The 14,837-nt window shown below is 39.6% G+C and overlaps 1 protein-coding gene across 2 annotated transcripts in view; it reads left to right on the top strand.

Moving 5' to 3' along the window:
• The window catches only part of SLC10A7 (solute carrier family 10 member 7), a 134,948-nt gene that overhangs the window by 110,205 nt on the left and 9,906 nt on the right, over positions 1-14,837 (top strand). For both annotated transcript variants that reach the window (XM_062493874.1, XM_062493873.1), the window contains 3 exons: positions 1,540-1,705; positions 4,609-4,660; positions 6,204-6,277. In XM_062493874.1, the coding sequence (XP_062349858.1) occupies positions 1,540-1,705; positions 4,609-4,660; positions 6,204-6,277 (292 nt within the window). The remainder of the gene's footprint in view (positions 1-1,539; positions 1,706-4,608; positions 4,661-6,203; positions 6,278-14,837) is intronic.

Genomic DNA, 14,837 nt, shown 5'->3' with positions numbered 1-14,837 from the left:
AGAAGTCTGGCCTTAGACTCTTTTGTTATTTTCTCTCTTTAACATCTGGCAAGTGTGACATTTTAAAGTTCAGTGTTTTCACCGGGGCTTTGAGCATTCCCTTAGTTGTTTTCCTGCAAATTTGTTATTTTTCATCAGCAGGAAGCCCACAAGTGCTGGGAGGTGAGCGCTGGTCTTCAGCCTGCTTAGCTTGGCACGTGTGTGCCCTGATGGAGTCTCACTGCTGTGGGGTCTGGGATAGCTGCTCCCAGGACTATCCTGCTGAGAGGCTTGCAAACAAGCCAGGAAAGCAGTGAGGAAAACTAAGAGCAACTTAATCCCGTGGCTTTGGCATTTGATGTGTGAAAGGGTCCTATGGTAGCATTGGTGACGATGCCCTGATATTAATCTTGAATACCTGTAATAATACCTGAATACCTGTAATACCTGAATTCTGTGTTATCCAAACTATGGTTGGTGATGTTTGCTGATGGCGCCACTAAGGGAAGGTCACCAGACACCTTTGGAGCCCTTTGGCAGAAGGGCTTCAGGATCCCAGGCTGTGATTTCAAAAAGAGTGTGGTAACAGAGAACATCAGGAGGCCTCAGGAGAAATTAGGCAGGATAATGTGATTGCTGAAAAATTAACACAAGTTGCAGCTGTACGATAAAAGCTTTAAAAAGTTTTTTTCAAACCACAGAAAGTAAACAGCAAAAGTAAAAGTGACTCCCTAGGCAGGACTAAAATAGTTACATTGTATCTGCTGAGGCTTAGTGCTGTGGTATTCAGTGTAATTTAAAAGTTGAGGTTGCTTTAAAATTTACAGTTGTTTCTAAAAAATTCTTGAAAAACTGCTTCATATTTTGTTTCCTGAAAGTGCAAAAGTTCTACTAAGAACGGTTGATTTCCTTGTTTTCATGTGTTAATTCTGGTATTCTAAAAGCGTGCAAATGGCATTTGTCTTTGGATTTACAAAAACTCCAGATATTCAGAGTTTGAATTATTTAAACTCCCACAACACATGCACTTTTGCTTTTCAAGCTTGAGTTATAATTTAATTAAAAACTTCTGGTGCATCGCTAGCTATTTAAATATTAAAATGTTCCATGGATCACTTTCGATTATCTACCGTCATGAAATTCCTGAAGATGTCAGATTTTTAAGATTCCCAAAGTTGCACTTGGAATTGTCTGTTGATGCAAAGGGGACTGTGATAATTACATACATCCATTAGTATCAGCAGAGGAGATAAACTTTGGGGAGGCTTAATGGGCATGTCTCAGTGACAGCTAGCAAAGAACATTTGGCATGATTAAGGATGGATTTGAATGTACTTGAAAATATACTCTCATTATGGACGCCCAGTGGAAGTTGCACTACAAATGTTAAATTCCCCAGAAGAAGAGTTGTGTGGCAGGGAAGCTTTGAAATCCACTGTGGCCGTCATCCAAATTACTCTCTTCTCTTTGTGTCTTTCCACTGTCAGATTCACTTTGTGATGCCCAACTTGGCTCCCTGCATCTTTGAAAAGAGGCAACCTGTTGGTTTCTGTGTTTCAGATTGTCCGAAGATACATCAAGGACTGGCTTGAAAGGAAGAAGCCTCCATTTGGTGCTATCAGCAGCTGTGTGCTCCTGATGATCATCTACACAACCTTCTGTGATACTTTTGCCAATCCAAATATTGACCTGGATAAATTTAGCTTGATTATAATCGTGTTCATAAGTAAGTTCAGCCCTAAAGTGACTTTTTTTTTTTTTTTTTTTTTTGTGTTTCAGGTCTGTAATGAGCTACATGTACTGTGGGAGCTGTGGGGGTACTGGCATGAGGTTAGAGTTTCTAAAGCATCTAGTAAACCAGATTGCCAAACTACTTAGGAACTGGATGCATTTAGGGGATCGAGTTAGCATTAAGAGAGGAATGAACCCTGTTATTTTGGTGTGCCTGAGGTTGCTCTGTGGCCCTTCCTTTCTGAAGGGGCATAGTAGTACTTTACAAACATTTATTGGCATTCTGGTTGTGGCTCCTTTGTTATTAAACTGTCATAAAAACCACAGATGTTGCATTCCAAACAGCAAGAAAAGATTTGGGGTTGAGCTGTTACTCAGAAGCAGTCTTGTAATTTTTAAGCCATTCTTCCTTAGCATATTATAAATCTAGAAACTGGTTGGGAGTTAGAATGTGTTGATCTGTTTCTGTGGATGAGTTTCTTTTAGAAGCACTCAAGTCATTCAGCCTTAAATAACATCCACGTGAGAATAGGCTGCTGGTATCCTTGCCATCAGCTGGAAACATGATTGCAGATCCCTCCCTCCCAGGGAAAGGCACTGCTGTACAGGCACTGTCTCCTCTCCCAGCAGGGAATTCCCATCTTGCTTCAGACTGTCCACAGACAGGAATTTCAATTTGCATGCAGGAGAGCTAGCTACAGTATACTTCAGTATAAATCACATCTCATACTCCAAAACAAGAAATCAGTCCATCACCCACTTTGAGGTGTGTGTCTGTATATTCTTCTGTCTAATAAAAATAACTTAGCTTTTACAAATCTGACCTCTACTAAAGCCAGTAGGAAATTTGCCCCTGCCCTTTGTGCATCAGATCTTAATTCTGTCCTATTTGTGGCATTTTGTTTTATTATTAAACACTATACCTGTATTAAGTAATACATGGAATTATAAATGGTACTATATAAATGCTTTATTCTGAAAGCAAAGAAGTAGGAAGCAATGCCATGGAGCTCTTTTTGAAATTAAATAGATACTTCTTTGCACTGGCATCCAAGAAGGACCTTGCACTTAAATCAGTGCAGAATTGTCAGCAAAAAAGAATGGTACAGAGATTTTCAACTTGGGCTTTATGTGCAGAGAAACTCAAAATGAAGTAATTTTATGTTACTGTGCTGATCACTACTTTGAAAAAAAAACCACTTTTTTAATTTAAAAAAGACATGCTCTTCCTAGAACAGTTGATATTCAGTGTTTGCTTCTGTTGCCTTGCTTGGCCTTTATTTTCCTTCAAGATAACTCTGTACTTGTGCCATGTGAAATGAAATGTATCATTTGCTGTGGAATATACTGAAAATCATATCTGTGTGTTCATTGCCAGTGTGTATAACTGGAATTTCCTAGTAAGAACATTAACATAAGCATTGGAACTGCTTGAAACATATTAGACAATTGGTTGGGGTTTTTTTCCTGGAACATTTGAGAAACCAAGAACCAAGGAAATTTTGGAGATGGGTATGCACATTGTTTTCTGGAAAAAGCTTTTGTATCACCATTGGATGTGTTGGCTGGATGTGTGTATTGTGTTACACCAGGAAGTGAAATTAGCACAAGGAGTTTGAAACTGAAACTGAGTTTGTTATTCTGTTGATGAATGTTTTTATGCAATTTTTATGCTAATATTCTAGCTATGGCAAAATATTCACAGGGAATAATTGGTAGCAACACATTTTTATTGCTTTACAGAATTATGTGTAATAAGGGATTGTGTTTTTTTCTGTGCATATTAAATTAATGTACTCAGTTGAAGAAAAATTGTAGTTCAGGAACAATGGATTGCTCCCTTAGTTCCAGAAGGAGGAATCAAGTGCATGCTGAGGTGGCATTTATACATTCTAGGAAGTGTATGTTGGAGAACAGAAAATGTCACTGGTAGTAGCTGATGTCCCTGCCATGTGTACCAGTTGTAAACTGGGGTCAAAATCAAATGCATTGTCTTGACTTGCACTATGGGGCATGTTAGCCTTATTGCATTCACAAGTTTTGCAAGGAACAGGGAGAGGACCCACCCCAGATTCTGCTGCAAGTTAAAAGCCTTCCCCCCAAACCCCATAAACTCGGAAAAGGCCTGTGCAGGTCACAGGGTCTGTCCTCCAGCCTTGTGGGGAGTCCCTGTGCTCTGGGTTGACTCTCGGTCTCTTCAGCTACTCATGGAGGCCACCAGCTTCTCCTCACATCTCTGCAGTTCGAGGGTGGGCTCTGTGCTCTCCAGAGCCCTTGTGGGTGTCAGTAAAATTGGCAGAGGGAAGAGCTCCCCTTGGGATGCTCAAAACTACCTGCACTTATAGAGCTGACTGAGCTTGAAGGAAGTGTCTGACACACGCTGCCCAGCCCAGGATTTAGCCTTTGTCTCAGAGAAAATTCCAACATCTATGATGATCTTCTCCTCCTCTCCCCATGAGTGACCATGATTAATAAACCCAGGGCTGAGATTATTTATTTGGATCATCCTTACACGCTGTGTTTTCTCCCGTAAAATAGCAATTCTAAATGCCCAGCAACTAGAGCATGTCTGACAGATTTTATGTTGTCAACCCAATAAGCAAAACTTGTGCAAAGAGATGTGCAGCATATGTACTATTTCCTGCCACTCATTGTGTCAAGAAATACTTGATTCAGAGGAGTTACCCCAGGAAGAACTTGTGCAGCCATACCATTAATTCTAGCTTCCCTGGATATAATGATCTGTATTGTTCTTCCAGGCAGTCTTTAAAGGTTGTCTGTCATGGATTTCTCTGGGTAGACTTGATCCAGCCTCATTTCTGACCTGTAGTATGGGAGCAAAATGAATGGATGCAGTAATTACAATTGTAGTCTAATTTTAGCTTGTTTCTCTTTCAGTATTTTCTGTTCAGATGAGCTTCATGTTTTTGACTTTCCTCTTCTCCACAAGGTAATTGAATGTGCTGAATCACGACCTTTGAATATTTATTTTGTGTGATATCTTTGATTTGGGTGATAAAGTTTATGCAAATATGTAAAGGCAGGTTTCTGAATACCTCATTTTGGTATTTCATATCGTCCTTCCTGAATTTTCTCTGTTAGCGTTTCATAGGCTAAGAGAGCAGAACCTGAATTCTATCCTTTCTTGTGTGTTAATTACAGAGTTGTTAAATCTCAATCAATCACTGCTATACCTCATCCACTGAAAAAAATGGATTTGCACAGATGTCACTGAAGGTATAATTTGCCCTGCAGACATGCTGATGACATATGAGAGAGAGAACTCAGTTTGACTTTTTATATCTCAAGATACATTTGCTGGGCTGGCAATTCACTACTCTCTGTATATGTCAAATTTGCTACATTTATATGGTGATTCTTAAAAAGACAGTTGTCCTGAACTAATGTTTGGTAGAGATTTTTTCTTTTTTTTTTTTTTTAAATATCAGTGAGGAAGGACTGTTGTACATTCACTTCTCAAAAACTAGTGCTGTGAGAATGGTGTTAGCCAGTGACTCAGGGCATCACTGGTGCTTGTTGGAGTAGCCACAGTTGTCCTCTCACTTAGGCTTACTGGAATATTTGTTGTAGCAGCACTCTGCTGAAAGGGATGAGCCACAATACAGCAGACTCCAGGCATATGCTTTATATAAATTATCCAATATCCATAAGGGAGAATCACAAAGAAGGGTACCGTGTCTTAGAGCTACTTAGGCTATTTTAGTGACACAAGAAAATTTCTCTGTGACAAGATAATATCCTGGCCTTAAAAGGCATTTTTAAGTAATTTCTGAACTGCCAGACCTAACCTGGAGGGAAGATATTCCCCAACTGTGAAATCTAAAATGCCTTAAGCAGTAACCAACTCAGTATGGTGAATATTTAGAATATCATAGAATTATTCCTAATTTGCACCAGAGGGTGATCTATTGGTCAGTCATATCTCTCTATATACATGTATATGTAATTTTTCCACCCCTCCTGGCCTTAGTCCCAGTGTTTAAATCCTTAGATGTAGTTTTTCTCTGAAGTGGAAGCTGACTCCTTAGTGTAGACTCAATATATTGTCCAAACTGAACATTTTGTTACTGTTCCATACTAGAAAAATAAATCATACTAGAAATTTCAATACTAGAAAAATAAATCATTCTCTCTTCTTTTGTGGAGGCAAGTGGCCCCCTCCTGTGATCTTTTTGCATGTTTGACAAAATAAACTTGGCTGGAATAAAGTTGTGTCCTACACACCATGTCTTCAAAATTCCTATCCTTCACATGGGAGTGTATTCATTAGAGAGTTTGCCACTACAGAGAAACAATTCTGCTAAAAAACCCCCCAAACACTGTCGTTCATTTATTGGTGGGATTATTTCTATCTCTAGACTGATCCAGGTGATGTGAACTTGTGTATGGTTCCTCAAAGTAATGAATTTGGTAGATGCTGTTTTAAGAAGGGTTTTGCTGTCAGAGGTTATTAAAACTCTTTTGTTTTGTAGGAATAACTCTACTTTCACACCAGCAGACACAGTGGCTATCGTTTTCTGTTCCACACACAAATCCCTCACCCTGGGTAAGTCAGGAGATAGGCTTGTGAGAAAAACAGCAGTAACGTCCATGCCTTGCTGTGATGAAGAAAAAATTGGTTTAGTTGCTATTTTTTCTGCTTAAATGGTTTTGGGTTTAGTGTACAAGTACTGCTACCAGTATGATACTAATAATAGGATAATATTTTTGCACATACAAAATTAATGCTATAATCCTATAGGGCAGAGAACACAATCTTCTCAACTGAGATTTTAGTGGTTGTAGAGTAAGACCACCTGATTTGTGGAAAGCTGTATTTTTCTTTCTGTTCTTATTCTGTTCTGTTGCCTAATCCAGTGCTGAAACCATTTCAGATTTGTTTCTGAAGAGATTGGAAAGTTTATTTGCACAGTTTGACAGTAAAATCTTGCATTTAAAAGCTGGGATGTACAAGTGAAAGTCAAAGGACATAGTGTATTCAAAAATCACAAATAGACAGTACTCTTGCTTAACATGAGCAAAATGTATGTGTTGAAGTCTGCAGATAGTTTGGATAGCTTTATTTGTTGGAATTAGTTTATCAAAACATCATAGAGATATTTGTTACTTATGACCCCATAGCGATAATAGAATGTTCTGATGGATATTCACAAAATAATGTTAAATCAGAAATGCTTACAGCCACTTGCTACTGGCCACCCTGTTCAGTCAGGGACACAACTGGGCTGTTTTCAGATTATAGAAACAGGTATTTGGTAAAGAATATATGACTGAATATCTGACTCTTTTTGAGAGTGTATCTATGAAAGAGGAACACAGCCAATGTCAGTAACAAAGGTAAGAACTCAGCCTGAAAGAGGGGAAGAACAAGTTAGGAGTTAGATGTTTTCCAAGTTGGTTTGATAGAGCAAAACTCACCTCAGGGTTCTTTGCTCCAGTCAGGCCTGTGCTGAACTGTTAGCAAGTGCCTTCAAAAGTCTGTGGGAAAGTGGAGGAGTTCCCAGAAGACAAAGAAAAGTCAAAATGTCTCTTTTTACAGTGGAAATGAGGAGGGGGATGAAGAATTATAGATCAGTGAGTTTTAACTTCATTTTCTAGAAAAACTACTAAACTAAGTCATTAAATAAATTATTTTAACAGTGTAGGAAGAACAAGGAAACGAGTAACAGCCCCATAGCTTCGTCAAATACACAGCATACTCTGAACTAACCTACCTTCCTCTCACACAGGGTCCTGTGGGTTGAAGAGAAGTAGCAAAACTGTGTGGCTTGAGAGTGTTATGGCTTTTGATATTTGCACAGTGTTTTGGGCTCCACAATTCAAAAATTATGTGGACTAACTGGAAAGAGATCAGAGGAGAGTGCCATGAATGATCATAGACCTCAAAAAACATGACCCCAGAGGTAGATTGAAGCAGTTGGGATTGTTGAGAGAAGATAACTGAAATACTGCAGTGATCTTCAAATGCATAAAAGGTTGATGCAAGGAAGGAAGAAAGTAACTCTGTCACAGTGGACTTTATAAAGGGGAGGACTTTGTTACAGTGATGATGATTGAAGCTAACACTCAGGGAAACCTGTCTAGTGTAAAACAGTTCAGCTTTGGAGTATGTTGCCTATTGATGTCTTCAATCTCCTATCATGGTAGAAAAGCCTCAGAGGGGAATTAAATAGCTGGAGTTGATCCTGCCTTGGAGCAGAACATAGATTAAATGACACTGGTCTTTTCCAGCCCACAGTTCTATGCAACTGAGCTTGGACTAATAAATGAGCTTATATTCAGGACAGTTACACTTGTATTTGTAGATACAGCTGCACACATAAGTCATAAAACACTGCTGTGCTGCTGTTTGGAGGTGTGTATGAACTTAGGGCACAACTGTGATACTACAGAAAAAAAGCTGGAGGAGCTGGTTGTGTTTAACAGCACAAACGTGCAAGATTCCCCTTCTCGGTGAGAATAGTTTTGTATATGCTCTGCTGAATATTTCTGCCAGCTTGCCATGACCCTAAGAAAAGAAGCACAAACCTTCTAAAATATTTAAGTCCTAAAGGGGCTTGCCATCACCCCTCAAAAAATGAGGACTGTTCATTTTTTACTCACTCTACCAAGCATCCTTATGCAGCCTGTCTTGACCTGACTCTATGCACACAGCTGAGTCAGTTCACTTTTCTTCTGCTACTGCACTCTCAATTTTTTATTTTATTTTCTTCTTTACAAAAACTTAGTTTGAGGTTCCTAGCTCCCTTGACCTTTTGGCTCACATTTTCCTAATTCCACGTTACTGCTGCTTGTATTAGCATAGCCTCACGAGCCAGCTTTTGTATTCTGCAGCTTTCTTTGTCTGAGTATACCAGCAAAAGTACTTTGGCCACCTTGACTTCAAGGACTCCTGTAGCTTCTCCCCAGCCATAAATGCCATTTTCCCCTAGTCCAGATATCCATGTCTAAGTGTGCAGGTTGAAATGAAACTGGTAAATAGTGAAACGTGGTACTGTGGGGCTGTTTCTCAGTTGTGGATTGTTCTGTCTGTCAGCTTTGGGGCTGACTGCTTTCCAGTCATCCTGGGAAAGGGATGGGGAAGTGCTCCTTTTGGCAATCCCCTGGGAGCCTGTCCTTGGTAGGCCTGAAGAGTCTGCTGCTCTTGTGTGCACCCCTGCTCCATGGGTGTCCAGGTGAGCCTGCTGTGTATCAGGTTCCAGCTGGTTGAGTTTGGGACTATTGATATTTTATTCTGTTTGGTGTTAGTACCAGTGTGAAAATAAGGAGTATTGGGTTTTACAAAGCCAGGGTGAGATGAGGCATGCCCCTGAGCTGATGATGTAAACAGATAGGTTAACCAGAGCAGGCAGCATTTTTTCCTTCACTGAAGGTGGGAGCAGAGTAGTTCTAATTAATTTTTAAGGATTAGCTGTTTCTGAATGATACTTAAATCTTTCCCTGTCCACCGTCATCTTAGCAGAAACAAGACAAACACAAGCATTTTGGTCCTTATTCTTTTGCTGTTCTGACACATTTCTGTTTGTCCATAGGCGTTTGTTAAAAATCATGCAACAAGAGATCTTCTGCTCATTTATGGTAGAGAGAGTTTTTCCTTCTCCCTCTGTCACTGCAATGCCTGAAAGCACAAAACACTGCTCATGCTCTCATTTCACATCCATTGTGGATCTCTGCCTTTGTTTGTCTTCAAGATTCCAATGGTAGTGTATAAATGACCCCCCAACACTTGTTCTTTCACTTTGAAACTGATTTCTCTCAGTTTGGCAGGTGAAACTCCAAATAGGTATGTCTGGCCCGTTCCCTGGGGAGCTGAGAATGGCACCAACTAAAGTGGGAGAAGAGCTGACAGCTTTAAAGCTTTAGAAGTGGTAATAGGAGAGGCATGAGAAGACTTTTGTAAGTCACTTTCTCCCACACCATATTATGAAACCAACTAATTCCCATGCAGTGCATGCTCATGAGGCCAACTGCCACTTCCACTGCTGCATCCATGAATAAGTGCTTGCTCTGCACGGAGATGAGTGCTGTTCCCATCTGCTGGGTTTTATTTTGTAGACAGAACAGTTGACACACTTTTTGTCTCAAAGATCAGAGTGCAGGGCGTATTTGTGTAAGGACAAATTACACAGGGTGGTAGGTGCCTTTGTGTTCCTTAGCTGGGAGCACCTCTGCAAAGGAGTGGGTGCTTTGGCAGGGTTTTGAATAGAGGGCATCACACATGCAGAAAAAACAGTGTTTATTTGCATTTCACCTAATGACTGAAGCAGGATATAAACTTGCAAGGAAGCCAAGATAAATATAGTATCCACAATGGCCTCTGGCATTTTCACCCCCACGTTGTTCCCTTTCTCTCCTTCTCCCTGCTCACATATATGCATGGTCCATGTGAGCACACACATATGCAGACATTTGATGCATGGCTTTTATTAGTGCATTTGCCATTGATTGATTAGTACTTAGTATTAGTACTTCTTCTATTGATTGATTGCAGATGAAGTGACTATTTGACCTTTAATTATGAGCCTTGCTATTGAAAATGACATTGAGCTATGGCTTCACATAATCCATCTGGAAAGCCCGACATGATGCCATTCCCTGGAGTTCATTCAGTGAGAAGAGAAGAGGCCTCAAGGAAGTGCAAAGCTATCACTGTGGCTCATTTAAAAAAATACTGCAGTTGTTGCACTTACACAAAAGTTGCAACCAAATACAGAACATTATTTTATTTTTTTCAGAGAGTGAATTGCTAGCTAGAAGTTACAACTCCAAAAAAGAAAATTCAGGATTGTCCAAAAAAAAATGTATTTACTTTAATTCTTGGCACTTACTATGTAAAATTCCCAGCAAAAATCAAAGTAATGTTACCTATTTTGGCTACCACAAGGGCAAATATTAATACTGGAGGTATGATGAACTGCAGACTGGTAAAACAAAACAGCAAAAATAACCCTACCTAATAATAACATTGAGGTGCTTTGTTTGTGACAGAGGATGTATTTTTCATCATTTGGATTCAGCAGTGTAGAAATTCTCTCACCATGAAGCCCTTCAATTAATACAATCACAGTTTCTAGCCTACCAAATACTTTCAGGCAAGAATGGAGTTCATTCTAGAAAGGAAAGCCAAAACACCAACTTTCTTTTGTCTTAATTTAATTCAATTTTATTTTTTAAATACTCAGCTTGCCTGTACTTGAACAATTCTTAAAAGCCTGATGTAGTGCACAAGTGCACAAGAGTCAGAGGAGAATGTCTGGGAGGGGATCATCAGGCTGTGGATTAATCAGCCTGTGCCTTTCCCCAAGCTCCCCAGCTGCACAGTGGGACAGAGGGCATCATGCTCACAAATAGCTCCAATCTGCTCCCAGGTATCTATAGTTTTCTATCATGCTTTCTACAGATATCACCTTATAAAATTTTTCAGCATAAATAATACATTGAAATGCTGTAGTAATCCACTGTAGACTCTTTTTATTGTATGGTGATGGTCACCTTTGTCCTTTAAATAGAAAAATGCTAAAATGTTCTAACTTGTGCTAAGATAAAAGGTTGATGATTTTTAAAAGGAGGCATCCCTTAATCATTCAGTAATAGAAAGGTAAGATGGCAAAATCATGTGCGTTGCCCTAAGCAGGTATTCAGGCTATTCTCTGGTATTTTTGGAGTGTAGTGTTTTTTCTCTGCTCTTGGCAGAGAACTTTCCTCTAAGGCAGTTATTCATCAAGTTCTGTGCCTTTCACATAGAGATATAGGAAATAATCCTGGTTAATTGCTCTCTGAAAGTTTTCAAGAGCAAGACTTTTGATGCTATTTTTTGCCTTCAGAATTTTCCTATGAGTGTTGGACAGGAGATGTTACTACATCCTGTCATACTTCTTGGTGTTGGTAGTGCTTGAATTTGCATTTGTATCTTTTACAGGCTTCTAGTGTCATTCCTTCCCTGGGTGTCTGATAGGCTGATGTAAGTAAAAATGGTCTGGCTACTCCTCTGCCTAGAGCTGTGGGTGCTGTCCCTTGGGGCAGAAGAGAAGCTGATGGGAGGAGAATGCTTCAAAGAATGAGTGTCTTCTAAAGGCTATGTCTGGACCCTTCACTGCTGCCCAGAGTTAGGAACTCTTCCATTTCTGCTTCTGAGGTCCCTCAGGAGTGGGCTTAGTGACTGCTAGAACCTTTTTAAAGTTTTGATAAGGTGATTCTTTGGGCCAAAATGAAATCTTTTCTCATCACTTCAGCATTTGCTTGAAAGGAACAGCAGGTTATCAGGTTATTGTCTGGGCTTTTTCCTCAGCTCTGTGAATCTCCAGTCTGTGTCTGAAGAACAAGAACCAAGGGATTTGTATTACATGGGATTACAGTGGGGAGAACAGAAGTGTCTTGGTCTATTGCACTTTTCTCATGATAGCATCTTTCTTTTGTAGGCAGCTGGGTCACACTTCCTAGCATGGCAGTCTTCTAGAGTCAATATTTGGTTATTTGGTTCTTCCCCTTCCCCAAGGTGAGATGCTGTGTTGCACATGAAAGCATTTATGCAATACTTGCACCATCACTCACATGGGGGACTGTCTTCACAGGAAGTCAAACTGACAGTTTTGGGTAGGCTGTGGTCACTGGGATCATCTGTGCCAGACCATCTCTCTTTATTTTCTCTCATTACTCATGTGTGACTCTGGCCCCTGTTTGCCTCCTTCAGAGCAGAGCATCCCTGGGTCTGAACTTTGCAGAGGGAAATGTGCTGGTGGGCCAGTCTGACAGTAGGAAATGGCACAATCCAGTGAGTTATGGTGGCTTTTGGGCACAGAACACCCAAACAAAAACAAGGCTCTCCCTTGTTTTTTTTTTTTTTTCCTCACCACAAGTATCACAATCTAATACATTTAATCTGTTGCAGTTTAGTCAATTTTGACCTCTCTGTGATTCCAGAAGGGGAAATATTACAGCAAATTAGGGAATCTCCATTTCTTTCTTACCTGAAACGTATGTTTCTTTGATTAGACCTAGAATGTGGCAAGAAATTCTGTACCAGCGCCCAGGGCTTCCTTTTCATCTGTATAGGTTTTTTATTAATATTTAGAAAGTTTGCCTGCAGCAGTACTAAAATGTGCATCAGAGGACAACAGTTGTTTATTGTGTTTGAACTGAAGAATCTCACCCAGGAGATCTCATTCACTTGAAGTTTACATCTCTCAATCTCGACTTGCAGAAAGAGATCGATGAATAACAATTGTCATTTCAGAGTTGCACCTCTCCAATTATTTATTTGGTTGTGTGTCTTTCCAGAAGCACACGTAATTGGATCAGACACTAAAAACCAGATTGCAGGTTTTTAATGACAGCAAGCTCATACCTCTTCATAATGAAGTAAAAAAAAGGTAAACACACGTATCCATCTGTAAAATGATAATGACACAGGAGCTCTCCCTCCTCACCAAAAACAGTTGAAGTTAATTTATCTACTTTAAGAAACTGCATTATATTCAGCAGACAGCTGACAGGTTACCCTTGGGAAGACACATGTTTGGACATGACTCAAGTTTGTTTTTTTTTTTTTTTTTTACCTCAAGCTGGCAGAGGCTACAAATGTCACCCATACTAAAGCTGGTGACTACTGAAGATGATGTTGAGTCTCCCTGAGAGAGTTGTATCTACATTTGCTGCTCTCAGTGCACCTTCTGGCAGCCAGTCTGAGCTGCTGACTCCAGACACTTCTAAAGCAGTGGGTGCAAAGATGTGAGAAATCAACAGCAGCAGCAAAATCTAGAAATCTCCTACTGCAGGATAGCTTGGGAGTCTGGAACAGGGATCCAGCTCTAAAAGCTGCCATGACCATTACGAGCACATAACCCCATCCGCAGAGTTTTAGAATAGGAGGTAGTATCCCACAAGATTTCAAGGTGTAGGGAGCTGTTTTCTCAAAATGCTTTCCCAAATGGAACATTAAGGTTTTCTGGCCTCATATACTCTTTTTTCAGGTATGGAAATTAGATGAATAAAGGAAAAAGTATAGGTTTTTCCTTTATGAAAAGAAGGGTTTTCCTGGTTTACTATATCTAATGAATTTGTGTATCATGTTTTCCTTTGCATCAAGGTGGAAAAAAGCTTAAAAAAAATCTGATGAAAAGATAGTATGAAACAGGTTGGGCTATAAACTTTTCCTGCCTGGCTTTACAAATATAATAAAAACAACTATAAAACATGTTTTTAATTTTTTAAAATAATATATGTAGATAAATCTATATAATCAAAACTTTAGTACTGTGAAATCTTAGCCTCAGCTCTGTGTGGCAGGGCAGTAATGTTAAAGGAAATAATCAAATTAATTGAATCTCAGCTTTGTGGGTTTAGGTCGCTTGTCCAATCAAAGAATTCCTTTCATTAGTAGGTTTCCTGAACTAAACCTCTAAAATGGTTTTCAATTCTATTCGTTTTAGCTTTGTAGCTTAGTTATTGATAGCAAATTTGTAATATCAATTTGCTGCTTGCCCTTTGAGTAGGGTGTGTGTATGAAGAGTGAGCTGATATCCAAACAATAAAAAAAGCACTGAGGTGTGAGTGTGGGCTTACAGCATTGCTACATCCATATTGTGGTGTCAGATTAAGAAAAAGTCACATATGAAAAATTACTTACAGTGGTTCAAATCATTCCTGAATGCCCTGTTAACTAATTTCTGCCACCATGTTGTCAGCCAGGTGGAGCTACTCTGGAGTCTCAGGCACCAGTCTTCAGTTGTTGGTGTTAAATGTTTCATTGTTAGCAGCTGGTAAGATTGCCTGTGCTGTTCATTAAACATCACTTCCAATCTGAATGCACCCATTCAATCCCCAGAAACAAACAAACAAACTGTACTTTCTTTCTCTTCCTTCCAACTTTCGTGGTTTTATTTCCTTAAGGCTTTGATAGTATCAAGATGTGCTGTTCCCTGGTAACTGCACTTACACTGCACTTGAATTACTGATTTCTGTACAAGTGTGGTGGGCCAGTTACATATAGAAAAAGAACGAGCAAAACCATTCAAAGCATATTAGGTTTTCTTCTTTTTCTAAATTCTTGTTAGAGTAACAGCAAAAGGAAAACCCTCTTTCTCAATAGTCACTCTTCCTCTTCCTCC

The sequence above is a fragment of the Cinclus cinclus genome, chromosome 5 (genome assembly GCF_963662255.1).
Source record: "Cinclus cinclus chromosome 5, bCinCin1.1, whole genome shotgun sequence".
In the NCBI taxonomy this organism is placed as follows: domain Eukaryota; kingdom Metazoa; phylum Chordata; class Aves; order Passeriformes; family Cinclidae; genus Cinclus; species Cinclus cinclus.
Note: the sequence above shows the minus strand (reverse complement) of the source record. Positions and strands in the feature narration are given on the sequence as shown.